The sequence below is a fragment of the Arachis ipaensis genome, chromosome B9 (assembly GCF_059453495.1).
Source record: "Arachis ipaensis isolate K30076 ecotype BB chromosome B9, ASM5945349v1, whole genome shotgun sequence".
Lineage (NCBI taxonomy): Eukaryota > Viridiplantae > Streptophyta > Magnoliopsida > Fabales > Fabaceae > Arachis > Arachis ipaensis.
In genome coordinates this window covers 124675841-124697695 of record NC_142444.1, presented here as the reverse complement: position 1 = coordinate 124697695, position 21855 = coordinate 124675841, and the positions used below count along the sequence as shown (strand labels likewise).

General features: G+C 34.0%; 3 protein-coding genes across 3 annotated transcripts; 1 reads left to right on the top strand and 2 right to left on the bottom strand.

The window, feature by feature from the left end:
* Nucleotides 1-6814: 6814 nt before the first annotated feature.
* LOC107615818 (P-loop containing nucleoside triphosphate hydrolases superfamily protein) lies at nucleotides 6815-10361 on the top strand. The gene is made up of 5 exons (XM_016317846.3): nucleotides 6815-7710; nucleotides 8309-8464; nucleotides 8556-8663; nucleotides 8750-8860; nucleotides 8964-10361. Exons 1-5 carry the CDS (start codon nucleotides 7039-7041, stop codon nucleotides 10200-10202), a joined length of 2286 nt encoding a protein of 761 aa, XP_016173332.2. The 5' UTR covers nucleotides 6815-7038; the 3' UTR covers nucleotides 10203-10361.
* A 354-nt stretch (nucleotides 10362-10715) lies between these two features.
* Nucleotides 10716-15058, bottom strand: LOC107615817 (uncharacterized). The gene is made up of 5 exons (XM_016317845.3): nucleotides 14840-15058; nucleotides 13748-13899; nucleotides 13372-13472; nucleotides 12989-13067; nucleotides 10716-12689 (listed from the first exon to the last, which is right to left on the bottom strand). Exons 2-5 carry the CDS (start codon nucleotides 13824-13826, stop codon nucleotides 10966-10968), a joined length of 1983 nt encoding a protein of 660 aa, XP_016173331.2. The 5' UTR covers nucleotides 13827-13899; nucleotides 14840-15058; the 3' UTR covers nucleotides 10716-10965.
* A 1107-nt stretch (nucleotides 15059-16165) lies between these two features.
* On the bottom strand, nucleotides 16166-21022 carry LOC107618958 (glycolipid transfer protein 1). Its single transcript, XM_016321151.3, has 7 exons — nucleotides 20900-21022; nucleotides 19919-20049; nucleotides 19150-19205; nucleotides 18731-18861; nucleotides 17902-18037; nucleotides 17178-17309; nucleotides 16166-16494 (listed from the first exon to the last, which is right to left on the bottom strand). Exons 2-7 carry the CDS (start codon nucleotides 20034-20036, stop codon nucleotides 16459-16461), a joined length of 609 nt encoding a protein of 202 aa, XP_016176637.1. The 5' UTR covers nucleotides 20037-20049; nucleotides 20900-21022; the 3' UTR covers nucleotides 16166-16458.
* Nucleotides 21023-21855: the final 833 nt, after the last annotated feature.

The window sequence follows — 21855 nt, the reverse complement described above, 5'->3', positions numbered from 1 at the left end:
TGTCCCCTGCTCTGGGTACACGGGTAAGATGCAAGGGTTGAGGCGTTGTCCCACTTGCTCCGTGTTTAGTGTTCTGTCCATGGTTAGCTACTAGAACATGTCGAGCTGGCTAAGTAACCGGCAGTTGATATCAACAGCCATAGGATAGGCATGCATCATAAGCATATTTCTTGAATTGCTTATGCATGCTCTAATTGGGAATGCCTATGTGACTTTCATATGCTTACTTGTATACGTGCTACTTGCATTACTTTTATCCTAATTGTGTTTGTTATTGTCTGCTTGCTTGTTTGTGTGATTATATTGGTGATGGAAGTTTTAGAGGAAAGAGGATGATGGAGGATTAGGTTAAAGTATTTGGTTAAGTTTAGGAATCCTTAGAAAACCACCCTTATTTATGGTTTCAGTTTTAATTCTTAAGTTTTATAATCTGAATGTTGGCATTTTAGGATTGCCTCTGGCATTCCTAGGACCTTATATCTTATGTGTGTGGTACCTTTACCATGCTGAGAACCTCTGGTTCTCATTCCATACTGTGTTGTCATTTTTCAGATGCAGGTCGAGAGGCACGTCGGTAGGCGTCTGGAGTTTCTGCAGCGAAGTGGTTTACTTTGAGGTTTCCTTTTGTTATTTTGATATTATTATGTATAAATTTATAATTTCTCCTCTTGTGTATAAGAATGCTTTGTTTATGTACCTCTTAGAGGTTTTATAGAGAACTAGGGTTTATGTATGTGCATTTTGGGACTTAGCTTCGTAGGCTGAGTTGGGAGCTTGTTATTTTGTACTCTTGATCTTCTACTCTTATCTTTTGTATAATTATGTTAGTGGACTTTAGATTTCTTCGTATGCAAGTAACCACATTTTCTGAATGTTGCGCTTTTATATTTTGTGATTTTTGCTTTACATTTTCATCAAGGCTCCTCATATATTAAATCCTTTCAATTATTATACTATATATATATATATATTATTTTAGAGGTCGTAGGACCTCGCCACCTCTGTTTTACATCCTAGGTGTAAAGCTCTGTGTGGTAGGGTGTTACATTTTGCATACTTAATGGTGAGGCATATGTTTGACTGCATAAGGAGTGAAAAAGATATAGCTCTTCCTTATGGAATGTTCTTAACTTGTATTTTTGAACAATTTGGTGTTGACTTGTCAAATGAGTCATATGAAAATAGATACTCATATCTAAAAAGACGTGGTTCAGTGAAACAACAGAAAAAGGGGCCTACTCAAACTAAAAAGATGGTCCTTGATGATGATGATGATGACTATGATCCTGATGAATCTCATCCTTCCTCTGCCTCGGGGACTTCTGGTTCCACTAGTCATAAATCACTTCTATATGGAGTTGTGAAGGATGTTGTCTAAGAGTTCATCTCTGAATTGAACCATCTGATTCTCTGAGCAAAGAACAGAGGAAACTTGAAGTCAAGCATGAAAACTTTCTCAGAAAGTCCAGAGACAGAGTGGCAGTTCTTATGAAATTCATTGACAACATCCATGAGGATGACACCATGGCCACTGACCAAGAAGAACCTGTTGATTCTGAGGAGGATGGTTCGGATGCTTGAGAATGTCTCTTGTTGCTGATATATGCATTTGGATATTTTGTCTCTTAGAAAATTTGTAGTTTGTTTAAAACTCTATTTTATCCTTGGATGGCTGTAAACAATTAACTACTCTTTTACTTTGTTTTGGTGTTATCTAGTTTATAATGAAACTTGAACCCTAACTAAATCTATTGCAGGTCCGTGGCTGACTCCATTGTCTCTCTTAATGACAAAAGGGGGAGTAACAGTAGCATGTGAGATCTGGCATGTGATGATCTTGTTTTGATGACTTTTGATTGAAAATCCCTTATCTGGATGCATATAAAATGATTAGGCATACTCTGTTTTTGAGCTCAAAATAATTTTTTTGACATGCTCTATTTCAAGTACATACTCTATTTTGGAACTCTTGAAGGATTGCTCAATTCCAATCTATACTTTGTGCATACATATTGAAGGTGCTTGGTTTTATTGGTTAAAATTATTATACAAGATTGTTTATGCTGTGAATAGTTGTGCTATTTTTATGTAAATATATAAACAGGAAATCAAAGAAGAGCACAAACTCAGGAGGGAGCAACCCTTAGAAAAGAAAAGGGGAGAAAATAAAAAATCAATAAAATCATCAAAGGGAAGCGTTTTAAATCACGTCTGTTTAAATATCTTTGATTATACTCCTTTTAAAAATGTTTGTCATTAAGAAAGAAATTGTTAAGTTGAGAATTCAATTAATTTAATGATGATGACAAATATTGGTTTAATGGGTTAAACACCCAAATGGTTTTGATTGCTTGTGATAGTGATGCAGGCCCAAAAGTAAAGAAGCTATAGCCCAAACAATTGGAACAAAGAAATAAAGATTGCTAGAGAATGCTTTGATCCACAAACAAAGCCCAAAGGAAAGGAACAAGGAAATCGAATAGGCTAAACAGAATATCTAATCCTAACCGAGCCCAAATTGTTTCAAGCATCAGTAAATCAATCCTAGGTTAAGCTTCTCAAGCTCACCTTGGACAAACACGAGAGAGAGAGAGAGAGAGAGAGAGAGAGAGAGAGAGAGAGAGAGAGAGAGAGAGAGCTTCTTCTTCGAGCTCTATCACAAGAGAAGAAAGAAAGAGAAAGTCAATCAAGAAAAGCAATGTCCAATCACACTAATAAGAGGCATGTTAAGCTAGGTCATAAATTAAAGGTTATTTATTTCTATTTGCATGCAAGTTGATTTTTTCACTTTTTCACCAACTCTCTGTAATGCCAATTTGGGATAAATTGAGAAAGTAGCTTCTAATTATCCCTACTGTGAATCAAAGGCTCAAGTTGTTACTTGGGGCCAAAGCACATTTTTAAGGGTCTAGATTTGGGATTATCAATGAGGAATATCATCTCTGCTGCTCTGTTGCCCTTGGTCAAGCAAATAAATCAGATTTGAAATCCCTAATTTAGAGGTTGATTAAAGAAAAAGAAGGGCTGATTGATCAAAGCTCAAAATCCAAGAAGTTTACTCAAGAGGAACCCCAATCGTGGCTCAACCTAAGGTACAAAAGAAAAATTGGGATCTGTTTGATAGAGAAAGAGAGAGAACCCAAATTGAGAGAAGAGAGAAACCTTACAATAGAGTTTAAAGTCTTGGAAACATTGCACCTACACTAAAGGGAGCACTTTGCCAAGATAAAGAACAAAGTTATGAGTTTAGATGCTGGGTTTAGTGCATAAAGTTAAAGCTGTGATTCATCAATCTCCTTCATGTTTTACTGTTTTATATTTCTATTTCAATGTATATCTTTCTTAGTTTTCTTTGTGAGGTAAAAGCAAGAAAGAGAGGCAATGAGAAAAAGCCATAAAGAAAAAAAGGCTGAGAGATACACTTGAGAAAAAAGTCAATAGTGATTTCAGATTTCTATCGGTTGTATTTTCTGTCTTGTGTTATATACCTGAGAAGTATCCCTTGCTAAGTTAGGTAAGCACTTAGTGTAGTGAGTCTAGGTATTAGCATAGCCAAGTCAGGTTTATGTTGAAGCTTGTGTGCCCAGATAGGATTGAGTTGAGTCCTAGGAAATTGTTATATGTAATACTTGGATTATAGTGAAAATTCCACCAATGTTGTGGTGGAGACTGGATGTAGGTTGCATTGCACAAAGAAACTAAACTAGGATATATGGTTGTGTCATCTTCTTCTTCTTCTTCCTCTTCTCTGTTTTAGTTCTGTTTTCTGGTTTTATAAGACAAAAAAAATAAAATTGTCTCCTGATTAGTCCGCTGCGTAGATCAACAGAAATCAGGTTTAAAGTTCTATCTTTAAGGCTTAAAAATTAAAAGTTAAAGAATGCCATAGATTCAACCCCCTTCTCTAAGCCTTCTGGAACCTTCACACTAAAACTCTGTTTTAACTGTTTGACCTTCCCGGCAAGCTTGTAAACCTCCAAAACTACTGTTTTATTGAAAATTCACAAATTTTCAACTATCAATCATTCTTCTAGCATTTTTAGACCTCTGTAACTTCTATTTAAGACCCAAATGCTAGTTGTTAGATTACGGAAGAAGAGTTATATTATAGAGAAGACTAAATTGAAGTGGAAGGAAGTTTATGAAGAGTGTGAAGAGTTGAAAATGTAGAATGAGATATGATTGATGGTGATGATGGGATTGATTTTAATTATGATTTTTCTTGATTGAATTGAAATTATATTGAGAATGAATTTTGAAATGAGATACCTGGGCAGTAGCAAGGGTTGTGGTTCATTCCACTTGCTCCGGGTTTGTGATGAGACACCTGGGCAGTAGCAGCAGTAGTGGTTTATTCCACTTGTTCCGGGTTAAATTCTTAAACACCCGCCTGGGTGGTAGCAACAGTAGTGGTTTATTCCACTTGCTCTAGGTTAAGTGGGTAGTAGTCGTGGCTTAGTCCTACTTGCTATAACGGGTATTTATACTCTAGCCTATCTTAGTTTCGTAGGTTGAGTATGGAGCTTGGATATCTGTATCTTTTGGAATTCTGTTCTTTATATTTATATGCTATCATTTCCGTTCGATCGTTGTTATCCTTTTTATGCTTACCAGACATGAGTGACGCAATTTTCTGTTATACTTTTGTTTAGCTTCTCCTTCAAGGCTTCTAGTTACAATTTCTTTCAATTAGACTTATATATGCTTTTTGCTTTTAGAGTTCGTAATACCTTGCTACCTCTGATTTACAACTTAAGCGTAAATCTCTGTGTGGTAGGGTATTACAGGGGTTCAGCAACTTTTAGTGGTTTTGGTCATCATTTGACCAGCACAAATACTAAATTATTTTTAACAAATAAATTTTATTAATTCATGTGTGCAAATTTTAAAAAACGTGGGTGTAAATTGTATTAATTTTTGTGTGCAAAATTTTGGTAAATATAGGTGCAAATTTATATGCTTCTTGTATATAAAATATCTATAAATATGGGCTCAAATTATTTCTGACAAAAAATAATAATGCTAGTCATGTAGTATTGCTCTTTAATACATATTATGCTAATATTAAAGTTTATACAGGTATTTATAAAAAATTTTATCAAATACATCCCTTACTAAATATATATAGTGAATTTCAACCCAATATTAATATTTAGGGTTAAGTACGATTTTGGTCCCTAAAGTAGGGACTGAAAATTTTTTTCGTCCTGAACTTTTTTTTTTTATTTACAAAATCGTTCCTAAGGTTTAACTTGATTTTAAAATTACTCTTTGGACCAAAATGTCCTTCCCCTTCTTCCCCAAAATTCTCATTTTCTATTCTTCCTTTTCTTTTTCTCCATCACAGAAGCGCAGAATCAGAAGCAACCCAAAGCAGATAAACAAGACAAAAAGCAGAAGTAGAAGCAATACACATGAATAATGAAAGCAGGTAAACAAGGCAATCAGAAGATAAATAAGACAATACACATTGAGAACCAGAAGACAACAAAGCAGAGTCTTGCCTTCCTCTCCAACAAAAGAAACAAAAGCAAAAGAAACCAAAAGCATCAACAACAACAATGGAATAAAAAAAGAATAAACAGAAGCAACCAGAACAACAACAACAATGGAATAAACAGAACCAAAACACCTTCCTTTAAATCTGAAAAATTAAAGAAAAAAGGAATTAAAAATTGAAACAGCACTACAGGGACCTCGAGGGAGAGTAGGTGATCTGCGAATCGCGAGAGGAAGGGTTGCACGGGAGGGGGGTAGGGGCTGCGGCGGTGAACTGCGAATCGCGAAGGGAGGAGAGTTGCAGCGGTGGTGGCGGATCGTGTGGAAAGGGCTGCAGCAGTGGTTGCGACGCTGCAAATTGCGACAAGGAGGACACTGTGGTGGTTGGCAGTGCTGCGAATCGCGACAAGAACGGTTTTGCGGTAGTCGGCGGCGCTGCGAATCACGAGAGAGGCACTGCGACGGTGCAAATCGCGAGGGATGACGACACTCTTGAGGGCTGGCGGCGGATTTCCTTCCCCGTCTTTCTTCCCTGAACACTTCCACCCCCTTCCCCCTATCCCTTTAACCCATTTTTTTTTCTTTTTTCTTTTATATTTTTTTAGTTAGGGGTAATTTGGTAATAAAAATTAAAATTTTGGTAAAAATGACGGTTTTAAAATTATGTTAAACTTTAGGGACGATTTTATAAGTAAAAAAAAAAAAGATTAGGAACGAAAAAAATTTTCAACCCCTATCTTAAGAACTAAAATCGTACTTAACTCTAATATTTATCGTAAGTAATTTCATACCTAAACTTATTCTCAATTTCTTTCTTGGGTCATAGATTTATTTAAAATTATTTTCAGGTTATTATTACCAAAATGTGATTTAAACATATTTTTTGACAGTTTTAGGTGTTATGTATATCTTCTTGTTAATAATTTTTTTTCCAAAATACATTATAAGAACAAATAAACAAAACGTATAAACATTTAAAAATGTTATAGAAAATATGTATAAATAATATCTTTTTGTAATTTTTTGACAAGGAAAAATAAAAAAATAAAAAATAATTATTTTGTATTTTAAGGATATATTTTAATAATATAATCATAAAATTTTAAAATACATTAAAAATGTAAAAAAAAATTCAATAATATTTAATAAAACAATTTTATTTGTAGTGTTTTTAAATGTGCTCTTACACATGTTAGCAAGACTTCAAAAAACAACAATAAAAACACAAAAGCTCTTCTAAGTTGAAAAAAGAAAAGAAAGGAAAAAATTCAACGGTAACATAAATTAAAAATAGACGTTAGAGCATTCAACGGCTACATCTTGGTTGAACAATTTCAAAAACCCTTTCTTCTCCAATTGCTCCGTTTTCTTCACCATCCATTATCATCATCTCGATTTCGCATTTCTTGAACATTTTGCTCTCTGTTTCTCATCTAAGGTTGCAATTAAACCCCGAAGTTTCAATCTTTCTTCTCAATTTCTCTCTGGGTATTCTCGCTCTCTGTCTCCTCTTCTTCTTGTTCTTCTTCTTCTTCATCAATGGCTCCAACCCCTTCTCCCAAACCAAACCATTACTCCACCCAGTTGAAAACCCCTCACTCCAAGCACCGCCTCAACTTCAATGCCCCCAAAACCCCATTACAACAACAACAACAACAGCCACACCCTTCTCCGAATCCCAACAATCTCAACAACAAGGAACTCCCACCGGAGCACCCTGTTGAAGTAATTGCAAGAATCCGTGACTACCCTGATAGAAAGGACAAGCCTTTACCCGTTATTCAAACCAGTTCAAGCTCCAAGAGTATCCGCGTTAAAGCTGATTTCGGGTACCGAGACTTCACCCTTGATGGAGTTTCTGTGTCTGAGGAAGAAGGTCTTGATGAATTCTACAAGAAGTTTGTGGAATCAAGAATCAGTGCGGTGAAGCTTGGGGAGAAGTGCACAATTATGATGTATGGGCCGACCGGTTCCGGAAAGAGTCACACTATGTTTGGGTGCTCAAAGGAGCCAGGGATTGTGTATAGATCTTTGAGGGACATTCTTGGAGATGAGGGTGGGGATGGAAACGGTGGTGGTCTTGGGTTTGGGAATTTTGTTCAGGTTACTGTTTTGGAGATCTACAATGAAGAGATTTATGATCTTTTGTCCACCAATGGTGGCGGCGGAGCAGGGTTTGGATTGGGATGGCCTAAGGGAAGTGGTTCCAAGGTAATATGATCTGTCTTTGTGGATTATTTTATCTGTTTTCTCTGCTTCAATTGGATTAATCTGTAGGATTGTTATGTAATTCAGTTAAATTCTGTTGTATACTTGCATGTATAATATAACAAATGAAAATTATTTCCTTATTTTGTGGGTTCCAACTACTAAATTATTGAAAATATGCAATGAAAAAAAGAAGTGAATTCAAAGCTGCAGAGAGGAAAATTGTATATTCATTTAATGCACCATTGCAAGAGTATGTAACTATGTATAGAGCAATCTTGTTACTCAGTAGAGCGAAAACAAGAAGCTTTGTGAGGAAGGGGAAAATTCAAAATTGAGAATATGCCCAACTTATTTTCATTTGCTTGGCTTTGTTTAAAACATTATGATAGGATAGTGAGTAGCTGCTTGTATGTGTAGTATGGAAACTTTAATGGATGAAATAAGCAAGAGATTATTTGAGTTCTCTATAGTTATATAGAGTAGCTCTTCCCAATATTTTGCTAGAATGGAAGTATTGACTGAACAATTATATTTTAATCAATCAATCAATTTTTAGTTTCTAGTTTCTAGTTTCTTACTTAGGTTGTTTTGCTTGTAGGCAAAACTTGAAGTGATGGGGAAAAAGGCAAAGAATGCAACATATATATCTGGAAACGAAGCAGGGAAGATCTCAAAAGAAATTCAGAAAGTGGAGAAGCGAAGGATTGTTAAAAGCACACTCTGCAATGACAGGAGTTCTAGAAGTCACTGCATGGTAAGGTTACTTCAGAAGGTGATTAGTTCTGATAATAATTTATTCAGTTTACTTGGTTATTGATAACCACCATATGTTCCACTTTACACAGGTAATCCTTGATGTCCCAACTGTCGGAGGACGGCTAATGCTTGTAGATATGGCCGGATCAGAAAATATTGAGCAAGCCGGCCAAACTGGCTTTGAGGCCAAAATGCAGGTAATATTTTCACCTTGACTGTGTTCTTTTTTCTCGGATCATGTAGTAGTTCTCTGCTGAGCATCATGTTTTCAATGGAATTATAGACTGCCAAAATCAATCAAGGAAATATAGCCCTAAAGAGAGTGGTTGAGTCCATTGCAAATGGCGATTCTCACGTGCCCTTTAGGGACAGCAAACTTACCATGCTTCTGCAGGTAATTCTAGCCATTAGTTCTGTCCATTATATGGTGTCCTGTTCTATTTTTTTTTATAGTATTAATTCATTAAAGTATCTTTTTTTTTTTTTTTTCGGTAAAGGATTCGTTTGAAGATGACAAGTCGAAAATCTTAATGATACTCTGTGCCAGTCCCGATCCTAAGGAAATACACAAGACAATCTCCACACTTGAATATGGTGCAAAAGCAAAGTGCATAGTCCGCGGCCCTCATACCCCGGGCAAGGAGGAGGAATCCTCTTCCGCTGTCATTTTGGGCTCGAGAATTGCTGCAATGGATGAATTTATCTTGAAGCTGCAAATGGAAAACAAGCTCAGAGAGAAAGAGCGAAATGAAGCGCACAAAAAGCTTCTAAAGAAAGAAGAAGAGATTGCTGCATTAAGAGCTAGACTGGAGATCACAGAAGCTAAAGGAACTTCCGAAAGCGAGGAGGAGATTAACTTGAAGGTAAATGAACGAACTCTGCTTATGAGACAGGAGTTAGAGAAGAAGCTGGAGGAGTGCCAAAGAATGACCAATGAGTTTGTTGAATTGGAGAAAAGGAGAATGGAAGAAAGGTTATTGCAGCAGGAGGAGGAAGTTGAACTTCTGAGAAAGCGACTCGAGGAAATAGAAATAGAATTGAAGCTGGCTCACTCCAGTGAGGGATGTAAAGAGGTAAATGTATCAAAGGAAATGGAGTCAAATGGTTTTATGAGAAGGTTGTTGCGAATATACAAAAGCGAGGAGGATCCGGGGATGGTGAAATCAATGGATTTGGACATGGATGATCAGGAACAGCCACTTCCCCGCGAAGTAAAAATCGTCGGCTTATCTAAGAGTGATTACAATGTTATGCAAGACATTTCAAATCAACCTTTCACAAATCCTTTGAATGAGGTACAAGATGGCACTGTTTGTACACCATTCTTTGGAAAAGGACTATGTCTTAGTACAGTTTTCGAAGACGAAGAAGAAGAACATGATCATGAAGATGAAGGCAGGGAAGTCGAGAAAGAAGTAATAGAGGAGAAGAGAGTATGCACTGTTGTTGACAGCAACAAGTCCTCTAGTGTTGCTGCAGATTCATTGGAAAGCTCAGAGGAATGTGATGATAGATTAATGAGAATTCAAAACATATTCACTCTCTGTGGAAACCAAAGAGAGCTTTCACGGCATAATGAAACACCCAAACCACCAGCAAAGAAGTGTTCTGATGATGATGATACATTTGGTCTCAGGTTTTCGCCTGTAATGAAGACAGGTGACAAAGATTGTGTTATAAAAACTTGCAACAAGGAAAATATGCACCCAAACAATGTTGTAGGATTAGGAAACTAGATTCCATTTCTGGTGTGTACTACAAAATGAAAAAAAAAAAAAAAAAGAAGATATTTCTGTGACCAATGGTGTGTAAAGAGAAACATGTGTGTTTCCCTTTTGAAAACTGCAAAGTTATGTGGTATATTTCGTCATAAACCTCCGTATGAGTTTTTTCAATATAGGGACTCCCTATTGAAGGTGACCATATGGCATGGTTATTCAAAATGACCCCTATAAATGGTAAGCTTTTTGTCTGTCTTTATAAAATTCTTTTAATTACTTTTTAAAATCTGCACCGTTTTAGTCTGCCAGTTAACGGGCCAACATATTTCCTTCTATTTTTTATTTTATATTATTATTTCTTTTTACTTATAATATTATGAGTTGTATCTAAATATAAAAGAAAATAGTTTAATTCTCACATGCTCGTTGCCTAAAGAAAAATTTAGAAAAGTTGTTAGATTGCGAGCTCAACCCATTTAACCTGTAAATTAAAGATTAAAAAGCCCGCTAAAAATGCACATACAAAAATGACGAATTTAAATGCTGTGAATTACAGTTTAAACGAGTTGGCATGCCCAACTCTAGTAGTAATCAAACATTATCATAACAAGAAATTAATTAGCCAAAAGCAATTGTAATTTGTCTCCCTGAAAACTCTCTCTCTTTTTCTGTGTCTCTAAAGACATTTTTCTGTCAAACTAAAAACTTAGTAACAAGTAATAACCTTCTGGACCCCTACGACTCATTTTCTCTAATTGGTAGTGGTACCCATTTCATGTTAGGATTCAGGTTCTGGTTCAACGTCGCGCAAAGATTCACTCAGCTCTTCCTTCGAAGAACTCTTATTACTTTTCGACGATCTCCTTGAAGAGCCTTCCTTTTCCTCAGACGATGATGTTTTTGACTTTCTCCTATGCGAGCTTTTGCTTGTTGAGGATGTTGGTGGTTTCTCTTCTTCTGTTCCAGATTCACGGTGATGCCTTCTAGAAGTTTCCGTTGAATCTGATTGGAACTTGTCTTCTTCTGTTCCGGATTCACGGCGACGATGCCTTCTAGAAGTTTCTGTGGAATCTGATTGCAGCTTCTCTTCGTCTGTTCCAGATTCACGGCGACGATGGTGATGCTTTCTAGAAGTTTCCGTAGAATCTGATTGGAACTTCTCTTCTTCTGTTCCAGATTCCCGGTGATGCCTTCTAGAAGTTTCCGTTGAATCTGAATGGAACTTCTCTTCTTCTGTTCCGGATTCACGGCGACGATGCCTTCTAGAAGTTTCTATGGAATCTGATTGTAGCTTCTCTTCGTCTGTTCCAGATTCACGGCGACGATGGTGATGCTTTCTAGAAGTTTCCGTGGAATCTGATTGGAACTTCTCTTCTTCTGTTCCAGATTCACGACGACGATGATTATGCTTTCTAGTAGTTTCTGTGGAATCTGATTGGAGCTTCTCTTCTTCTGTCCCAGATTCAGGGCGACGTTGATGATGCTTTCTAGAAGTTTCTGTGGAATCTGATTGGAGCTTCTCTTCTTCTGTCCTAGATTCACGGGGACGATGATGATGCTTTCTAGAAGTTTCCGTGGAATCTGATTGGAACTTCTCTTCTTCTGTTCCAGATTCACGATGACGATGAAGATGCTTTCTAGAAGTTTCCGTGGAATCTGATTGAAACTTCTCTTCTTCTGTTCCAGATTCACGACGACGATGCCTTCTAGAAGTTTCCGTTGAATCTGTTTGTATCTTCTCTTCTTCTGTTCCTGATTCACGGCGATGATGCCTTCTGGAAGGTTCTGTAGAATCTGATTGCAACTTCTCTTCTTCTGACCTGTGGTGACGATGTTTTCTAGTAGATTCTTTGGAATCTGATGATGGTGGCTTCACTTCTTCCGTTTGCTTCTTAGGAGATTCTATGGATTCCGATGACAGCAGCACCTTAGAAGATTCTGTGGATTCCGAAGACTGCGACTTCACTTCTTCTGTTCCCTTTTGCTTTCTATAAGATTCTGTTGATTCTGATGATGGTGACTTCACCTCTTCTGTTCCCTGGTGGCGATTGTGTTTTCGAGAAGATTCTGACTTCTCTTCCTCTGATTTATGGCGACGCCTTCTAGAAGATTCTTTGGACTCTGACTTCTCTTCCTCTTGCTTTCTAGAAGATTCCGTGGAATTTGACAATGGTGGCTTCTCTTCTTCTGATCCATGATGATGCTCACGGTCACGGTCACGGCGATGCCTTCTAGAAGTTTCTGTGGAATCAGACGACGGTGTCTTCTCTTCTTCTGATCTATGGTGCCGGTGCTTCCCAGGAGTTTCGGAGGTTTCTGATAGCTTTGGGTCCTCAGATTTGTGACGACGATGCTTTCTAGCTGGGTCTGATGGATCCGAAGATCGATTCCTTCTTGGTGGCTTGGATGCTTCGGAACTTTGATCCATGCACGACATCTCAGAACTGCTTGTCATCGAATTCGCTCGAGGCTCTGCAGGAGGGAGCTTCGCCTTTCGGTTATCTGCAAAAATATCATGTTACTCAAACTCCACACTTATCGAATACACTTTACAAACACTTGGACTCAATCATAATTATTTGTTCAAGAACTAACATGGGTTATGCATGCAACAATATTGGTGAGCATACAAATATTCTTTCAACTTTATTCTTATATCGATATAAAAAAGTTACTGCATAATTGATATTTTTAAAATTTGAATCCAAAACCTTAAGCCATTTATCATCTCAAGTAATTCCATTTTACTATGTTTACACACGTTTAAAAAATAAGAGTCTTTATCATCTCAAGTAATTTACCTTCAGTTGGTTTGGCAGATTTTGCGGCTTTTGGTTTTTCTGGTGAAGGTGGATCTTCTGCCTCTTTAAACTCAGTCATCTGCAGAGTGTTTTTTATGTTTCATATTACAAAATGAGTAAGGTTAGGAAATTAATTTTTTCTAACCAACATTAGTCAAAATTTTTAAAATTATTTATTTATTTTAAATTCTAAATTATAAATTATAAATTTTTTTATTTTAAATTTTAAATTGTAAACCTTGAATTCTCAAAAAAGAGAATTTTTAGAATTGAAAAGATAAATTAACTAATGTTAACTAATTAAAAATTAGTTCTCTTAAAAAATTATCAAATCTCATGACACCATGAATTATTAAGGAGAAAGAGAAACCATAGTGTTTTACCCAGCTTGGTTTATTTGCAGCGTTATCATCACATCCAATATGTGCCAGATGCTTCACATCAGTTGGGAACCCAATCTGAATCTCATTTTCTTCTTCTTCCTCTACAAAATTATTATTATTATTTATTAGTGATATGCAACTTAAAAGATTCTTTTTTTTTTTTCTTTTCAAAAAATTATGCACATTATTATCAACGAAGAAAAGAAGAAACAAATCATGAGTTCCAAATTTATGCCAAATATTTTTGTAAAGGAAACAAATATTGTAAACCCAACCAAAAAAGAGCACACAAATATGGTCACCCTTGCCAAATATGTTAAGGAAACTATATATTATTTTCAAAAATTGGTCTGTACATGTAGGAAATTGGACTTACCAAAGATTTGGGATATGTATCTAAGCCCTTTAAGGAGGCCTTTAACCTGGCCTTTTGCTGCTGGTGCTGGTGTTGCCATTAATGTTTATGTTGTATTTCCACCAAACACCTTTTTCTGGTGTTTTCAACTTAAATGGATGCACTACAAATTTCTGAAAGATATATTTTAAAAAATAAAATCAGATTTGATAAAAAAAAACAAATAATCTTTGTATCGTTAGTCAGTTGTCCTCAATTCCTTAACCAACCAAAATATAATCTCATCAAAGAGGCATTCTTCAATATAATCCATTTAGCAATATTTTTTAATCAACCTACATGAACTGATGAACATAAAAAATGCCACTTTATAAAAATATATAGTGTTTATAAAAAAAAATTATTCTACCGTAAAAAATTAATTATTCTTTTGTTACAGGCTTAATTATTTAGCTATCATACATTTGTTTATTCTAGTTGACTGATTTTTGTATTTATAAAGTATTTTTATAACCATGCTATTTATCACCAAAATTTAATTATCAAATCAATCAATTATAAAAAAATATATACTAAAATACAAAATACACGTTAAAATGTGTAAAACAACACACAGAAACATAACAGCTGTTTTTTTTTTATACATTTAACATTTTACTTTGTTTTCTTTTTTAAATGATAGTCACTCCTATTTTTATAATATAATTCCTCAAATAATTTTTTCGTATTATATTTTATATGAATTTATAGAATAAAAAATATGACACTATCAAAACAGAAGTGACATTATCATTTTTTTCCCTCAGTGTTTCAGAAAAGTGAGGTGCTACTTAGAAAAAGATATTAAAATAAAAAAAAAAAGTGTTGAAGATAGATAGGATGATAAATTAGCCAAATAAATTAGTAAAACGATAGAAATCATAAAATTAATAACAGTCAAAATTTAAGAGAGAAATAAAATATATAAAATATATTTTTTTTCTTTTTACGTAAATGACATTCAATATAGAAAAAATTCAATCAAAATGAAAAGAAAAATTGTACATTTCCAATTTTCATTTAGAAATAATAAGAAACCCAAAAGAATAATAAGAAGGCAATAAAAACACTAACCAGGTGACACCTTGAAGAACAAATGTTCAAACAAGCATGAGATGACTTTGTTGTCAAATCACAAAGAACAAATACTAATAACAAGCTTGGTTGGAATGATCCAAGCAATTAATCAAAATAAAAGTGAGAGTTTCAGGGTTGAAAATGTTGAATCTTGAACTGGATTTTGATGCACTGCCCCACCCTAGCGGTGGCTAAAGGCAAAAATCAAAAACCAGCGACAAAATAATGGTTTTCGGGGGTGGAAATACAGATTGATCCAACTGTAATTTTCAATGTTCAAGTCCTATATTTAGCAAATCAATTTCATCAACACAAACATTTTTAGTTGGTCAAAGTTCCTACAAAAGAGGTTTGATCAGTTTAACTATGTGGATTTAATTAGCTTAAGTATAAACAAAAATAGAACACTTAAAAATATATTTATAAGGACTCAATGTTGCATGTGCATGTGCCTATTTCAACAAATTATAATTGATCCGTCACCAAGTATTTAAGAATAACCTAAGAAACGACAAGAAAAGAAAAGAAAAGAAAAAAAAACTAATTGGTTTTTTTTTTTTTGGTGACTAAAAAAAAAAAAAACTAATTGATTAAAGCGGTTAATTTAGATTGTCTTTTGTTAGTTTGTGGTCTCAGGTGGGTCAGGAACGGTGGCTATATTTTAAGCAACAATATATCTTACCGAAAAAGGAAAAAGAATAGGCAAAAGGGAATTAAAAATGGAGATTTTTTACTTAAATTGCATAAATATGATATAATTATAATTTATACCAGATGAAAAGTATAAAATAAATGTTGCTATTAAATACGAATTATGAAAATTACTATGTCACATCGAAAAATGAGCAAATTATTGAAAATCCCATGTCACATCGAAAAATGAGCAAATTATTGAAAATCCCATGAAACATAGATACTTTATCGAATTATCGAATCCACATGTCGGATACATTTCATATATAACATTCATCCGACGTTTGTCCAATAAATGTGTTTTCTATGTCTAATTATTTTAATTAAAAAAAACTTTCTTTCGACATATTTAGATTTATACCTAAATATCATCACGTACCAGCGTGTCAAACCTTATTCTTAAAATAAACTTGGGGATACTAAATAATTCAAAACATTTTTGATGATTAACCCTAAATAAAATTAGAGCATTGCATTACATTATTGCATACTATATCAATCAGAGTATATGGATTAGCAAACCTGGAGAGAACCATGTCAAAAAAAAGTAGAAGAAAAGAATATGGGGATAAAGCACAATCAGATTCAGCTTAAATTAAAAATACCAGACATATTCAAATCGACAAATTCTTTCTGTAACTCAGTAATCCTATCTTTTATATAACCAGTTAGCCACATGCTATAAACTGGAGTTCAAACAACTGTTATCCAAATTGTATATAATGTGAAGACTTTACACCAACAAGCACAACATGATCCAATATGCCGAACATGATTATATATTCTCACTGTTTATCATGCTAAATTGCAAATTGATATGAATCCATAGAGGAAAAGTGATAGGAGTCTATAGATTCAAAAACAAATGACAATGAGAATGGAAGAGCCACTCATTTGGAGTATTCTGATCACAAATCCATGCTTCATGATGCCTTCATTTCATCCAAGCCAAAACGAGCCTATGCCAAAAGTACAAGTCTAGTAAATACTCGAACAATTTTATATTTTAAAAAGGATTTAACTTGTTTTGCATACACTACTATTTAAGAGAGATTTAATCATGTATTGTCACTTCAAGAAAAGTATTTGACTCAACGACTCATCATCTTTGTAATCTTATAAACACACATGTATGATAATCAAACTCTTCTAAAATTATTAATTTGAATTAACAGTAAATTACCATTTTTATCTATAGAAATTCAAAACACTAACAAATTTAACCATAAATGAAGGAAACTAGCTTTGTACCCATGAAAATGGTGTCTATATAGCAAACCCATACGTTAATTTTGTTCATGAGTAGATTTGTCGACATTCTGAACATTCCTAGGTAAAAATGGTAATTTAATCATCTCTAAAAGGTACAAAGTTAGTTTCGTTTATTTATAGATAGATTTATCAATATTCTGAACTTTTATGTGTAGAAATGGTAGTTTACTTTTTGGATTAACATTGGTACATAGTTCTAAAACAGTAAAACTTTGACAAACCAATGTATGCATGTGGGGGTGCGTGTGTACATACAGGAATATGGCTTGATCCAGAATTTGATGATTCATATAGTTCAATGTCTTACTTAAGGGCAATTTAGTCATTAAGAATCAAGAACTATAAGCTAAAGAATTATAAGATATTTTACCAGAAACTTGTGATTCTCTTCAAGGAGAGGAGAGAAGTTTGTACAAAAGCTCTCTATGTCAGCGGTGATATCACCAGAACCTGATATCACATCCATGAATTTCTTCCTATCAGGAGCCAGCTTCATTGCTAGCTGTACATAAAATGTTTAGTACATTGCAAAAGCACATTGGGATCTATATAATGCATTGCCCCACCCTAAACGTAAAAAGGAGAGAGTGTTTTTTTCTAACACAACAATACATTCATTTCAATTGAGTGATTTGTGTCCTTATATGAAAAACGTGTAGTATTACTATTTTAACAGACAGACCATGTTAAAACCCATCATGCATTCTTCTCAGAACTTCATAGTTTCAGACTAAGATTATTGTCCAGATCATTTAACCTGGACGTATGTATTACATCTCTAAATTACTGGAAGTTAGGATAAGCGAAATAGCAACATGAATAGATGAATGCATTTCCCACTGAATTATTATATTATACATGAAATATTCAGATCCTAGACAGCAAAGATTGTAGAAAACAAACAGCATAATAGTAAACTTGCATTCGCTATAAGATTTTATGATGCAGCATATAAGAATTATGAGATTTCTTATGAGAAAGACTTGGGTTATTATGAAGCATGACTTTTCAATATATATACATAGTGTGTGTGTGTGTGTGTGTGTTTCTATCACTGAATTAGAAGAAAAAGGACGCATGTAAAAGAACATTACCGTGAAGCTTGAACTAGCAAGCCAGCCATGCCACTTCTTTAAAGTCTTGTTATATGAATCTGTACATGCTTGTGACATTGACCAATCTTCATGCTCGATTAAGTTTCGGAACAATGCCACCAAGAAATCCATTGCCCTGAAGATTTCAAAGGTCAGGAAATAAATTTGTATTAAAATACATTAACCAATAATACAAAGGTGACCAAACCATTTGCTTCGGAGAAGAAATGGTGGGGGGTCTGACCAACAAATAAAAATTAGTTAACCACATTAGATTTTCCCTAACACCTTAAGAAAGGTAAGCCCAACTAGCAGAAGCTTCGTAAGTCATAATCTCAAATGCAATCAATCCGAGTAAATCGTCATAACTGAGGTTTCTACCTTTCAGCTGATACTTATTATAATGGTTTGAATTCTCCCTATGACCTTGAGAAAGTGACTCAACCAAAACAAGCAAGAAAATGAGTTTGGCTTTTTATAGCTTAAAAGAATGAGCCAGGTTTGACTCTGCTCATCATCATTGCATAATAGCCATTCTTGCATGGGTGCACACATTACTACTACTATACTATATGTCCCTATGTGTTATGGTTTGTTTCCTTTGATCACAATGATTGGAAAGCACATGTTCCATAACACAACATACTATTATACTAGTATTGTTTTTTTTTTTTTTTTTTTTTTTTGAGCATTACTTTACCCTTAGAAAAGATACTCTGCCAATCAAGCATAACAAATTAAAGGAAGAGTTACATATAATACAAAATCTAAGAATGACATACCAAATATGAATTATAAGTTATTTGACAAATGCTTCTTTATTCTTTACCTTGTAAGCCAAAGAAGTCCATTGGTACAACTGGATGATGACTTAGCCGTGTTACTTTCAACTTCTGTTTGTACCAAACTGTACAGATGGTTGAATCCGGATGGATTGGTGGAATATTTAGATTCCAATCTCTGTCCAACGCAGTATAGAGTGAGAACATATATCACTTAAAAGTTTTGAACCCAATAATATTAAAGTTGTGATACATAGTAATAGGACATGCAAGCCGGTTTCCAAAGTATTAGACATAAAACCATGCCATATGCTTGAAGGTATGGTAAGACATATAACCATAACATTTCACTTTATTGAAAAACATATTCCATCTAAAGCTGCAACATGCATAAAGTGATACACTGGTTTATGTACCAGAAAAGATATGTAGGAGTGAGAAGACATAGCAGGTGACAAAAACATACCGATATGTTACCACCTATGTCAGATTTTACAAGGGCCATGGCTGCTCCAAATTTATCTGGCACAATAAATCAAAAAATTAGTTCGCTGAACAGTATTTTTCTGCATTTTGCTAAAAGAGATAACACAAATGCCAAAGAAGAAATCAAGTGTATAAAATACCATAAAGCAATTAAAGAATCAAACAGCAAATTCATTGAGGATAAGTGAACAACAATATCACACAATGCAAATAGCCAAAGGAACAGGCCACATAAGAAAATAGAGTAGATATTCTCTTTTCTTTAGAAGTTCATCCACAGGGTTTTCCAGTCACATCATCAAATCAGTCCCATCATGGTTTGGTCACACAATGGGGTAATGGAACTATGGAAGGGACTAGTTCTCCTTGGTTGAGTCTATAATTAATGGAGGTGGAAGTAATGTGGAGGGAAATCATCTCCCTTCAAGCTTCAGCTTTATATTTAAATTATGAGTTTTGCTTTTATGGATAGGGATATCGGTTGCTTGAACTTTTACTATAGCTTATATTTCACTGATGAAATCCCTATTTAGTCACAACTGTCTTAGACAAAGTTCTAACTGGAATTGAAAAATCTAGTTTAAGATAGATGTAAATATATCCATTGAGTTTATTCGAGCAAATTCAATTCATGGGTCTTTGGGAACACAAGCCTATCTTATGTTGACAAAATCACTAACAAGTTGCATCCATTTTTATCAAAGAGAGAAAAATCCATTAAGATCTAACACGAGTGAAAGAACATGCACCTATAACAGGCAGTATTTGCTTGCATACATCCAAGAAAGGCTGGGACAGGATTTCTCCTTGTTCAGACTTTACAACCTTCATTCCTTCCAACGCAGCGGCAAAAACAGTCCCCTCCATCTTTGTGCTTTTGCTGCAGATAACAATGCCGCATCCCAATGAAAAAGATTGATAAGTACATGTTAACAGATATCGGATCTACATTTCATCTACCATCAACAAACCATGCAAATGTACCTTCCTTTTTTAACTCTAGCTAAAAATTTTATAATGTGGAATCAAGGGAAGAACAAAAGAAAGAAAATTCAGAACTTTCATCAACAGTTCAGCACCAGAGGAAGAAGACTTTATAGTTCAAGTGGGAAATATCAAAATAACCACTCAAGTCTTTCTAGTAAAAGGTGTTCAAAGCAAGCAAATTTGAAGTTAAATACACCAAAAACAAATCAAAAACTTAGAAATAATCAAATAACTTGAGGAGAGTGTTCTCCATTTTCCACAATGCTTAGATCTTTATGCATCTAAGTAGCATCTGATCAACGATCATCACAACTAATCTTCCAACATAACTGAAGTCCACTTTTGCTCATAACCAGGTGAAAATGGAAGGCAAAAACCAGATACCCATTGAGATTAAAGGGCAAGGTCAAAAAACACACATGAACTTGAATTTCTTTTAAATAAAATAAAATAAAAATAAAAATAAAAAACTTTACTGAACCAATACATGAAATGAACAAGTCAGAGTCAGATCTCTTTCCCTAAAGCCATGAATAAAGAGCTAGAAGATGCAAAATATGAATTGAGCTCAAAAGCGTGTATATCAACTAAATTCAGCAGAGAAGCATGCTCATCAACTAAACTTTTCTGCAAAATTCATCATTATATTTTCCACTGGTTTCTCGGGAAACAAACAATAGAAAGAGAAAAGAAACATTGATCAAAAGAACAAAGCAAAGAGATTGGAATTGAGAGAGACATACATGAAATGTGACACAGACTTGAACTGGGGAAGACTCCACGGTGATCTTCGACTCCGAACAAATCGCAGCGTTAAAAACGCAACAATATATATTTACGCAACAAGTTGTGTTTTGGAATTTTTGGTTACAAGATTTTTTAAAAAATATTTTCTCCTAAAATGATTTTTTTTTTATTTGGTTTAGATATTTTTTATGTTTATGGCTTATGGATTTAAGATTAGAAATATTATCGGAATTTTTTATTTCTTTAACGTGATTATCTGAAATAATTGGATTGTAAAGTTTGTTTTCGAGTAGAAAAAAATTTATATTCTTAGAAATATTATATCAAAGTATTATTAAAAATATTTTTGATACTATAGTTAAGTCATTTTCAATATTTCTAAGAATAAATTACTAAAATATTTATTTTATTATACATTATACATATTTTTTAAAATCTATTTTAAATTTCTAAAATATCACCAATACTATTAGAAAGAAGAGATCATAGAAAAGAAATATATGAACTAGGGAAATAATAATTATTTTATATGTTAATTTTTATTATATGAGAATATCAAATACTCACTTTTAGCATGAAATAAGAATTAAAAATTTTAACAAAATAAATTTTCTTATGAATAACTTATTCTTGTCAGAATTAGATCTTAAAACTAGTCACCAAAAAAAAAAAAGATCTTAAAACTTTAAACAAATATGTTATATTTTCCTAAACAATTCACATGAATGAGTTAGAATTCTTTAAAAAAAATTCCAATAAAATTAAAATCTTACATCATAAAACAATTGTCTAATGTGTATATAAAAGAATAATTATCAATTCGTTGTTATTTATAAAAATATATATTTGACATCTTATTAAAAAAATTTATCATGTAATCGTAAATAATTTTAGTTGTTCGTTTATTGTACGTTATTATGTTTAATTATTTTATCATGATAATTTTAATTAT

Coding starts and splice junctions, on each gene's coding strand:
- LOC107615817 (XM_016317845.3), bottom strand. CDS start 13,826: ATGGCAACACCAGCACCAGCAGCAAAAGGCCAGGTTAAAGGCCTCCTT. Junction 13,473..13,747: donor ATACATATCCCAAATCTTTG/GTAAGTCCAATT, acceptor ATAATTTTGTAG/AGGAAGAAGAAGAAAATGAG. Junction 12,690..12,988: donor ATCTGCCAAACCAACTGAAG/GTAAATTACTTG, acceptor ATATTTTTGCAG/ATAACCGAAAGGCGAAGCTC.
- LOC107618958 (XM_016321151.3), bottom strand. CDS start 20,036: ATGGAGGGGACTGTTTTTGCCGCTGCGTTGGAAGGAATGAAGGTTGTA. Junction 17,310..17,901: donor TTGCTAGTTCAAGCTTCACG/GTAATGTTCTTT, acceptor TTTTATGTACAG/CTAGCAATGAAGCTGGCTCC. Junction 16,495..17,177: donor AAGAGAATCACAAGTTTCTG/GTAAAATATCTT, acceptor CTTTTGGCATAG/GCTCGTTTTGGCTTGGATGA.
- LOC107615818 (XM_016317846.3), top strand. CDS start 7,039: ATGGCTCCAACCCCTTCTCCCAAACCAAACCATTACTCCACCCAGTTG. Junction 8,664..8,749: donor GCTTTGAGGCCAAAATGCAG/GTAATATTTTCA, acceptor ATGGAATTATAG/ACTGCCAAAATCAATCAAGG. Junction 8,861..8,963: donor AACTTACCATGCTTCTGCAG/GTAATTCTAGCC, acceptor TTTTCGGTAAAG/GATTCGTTTGAAGATGACAA.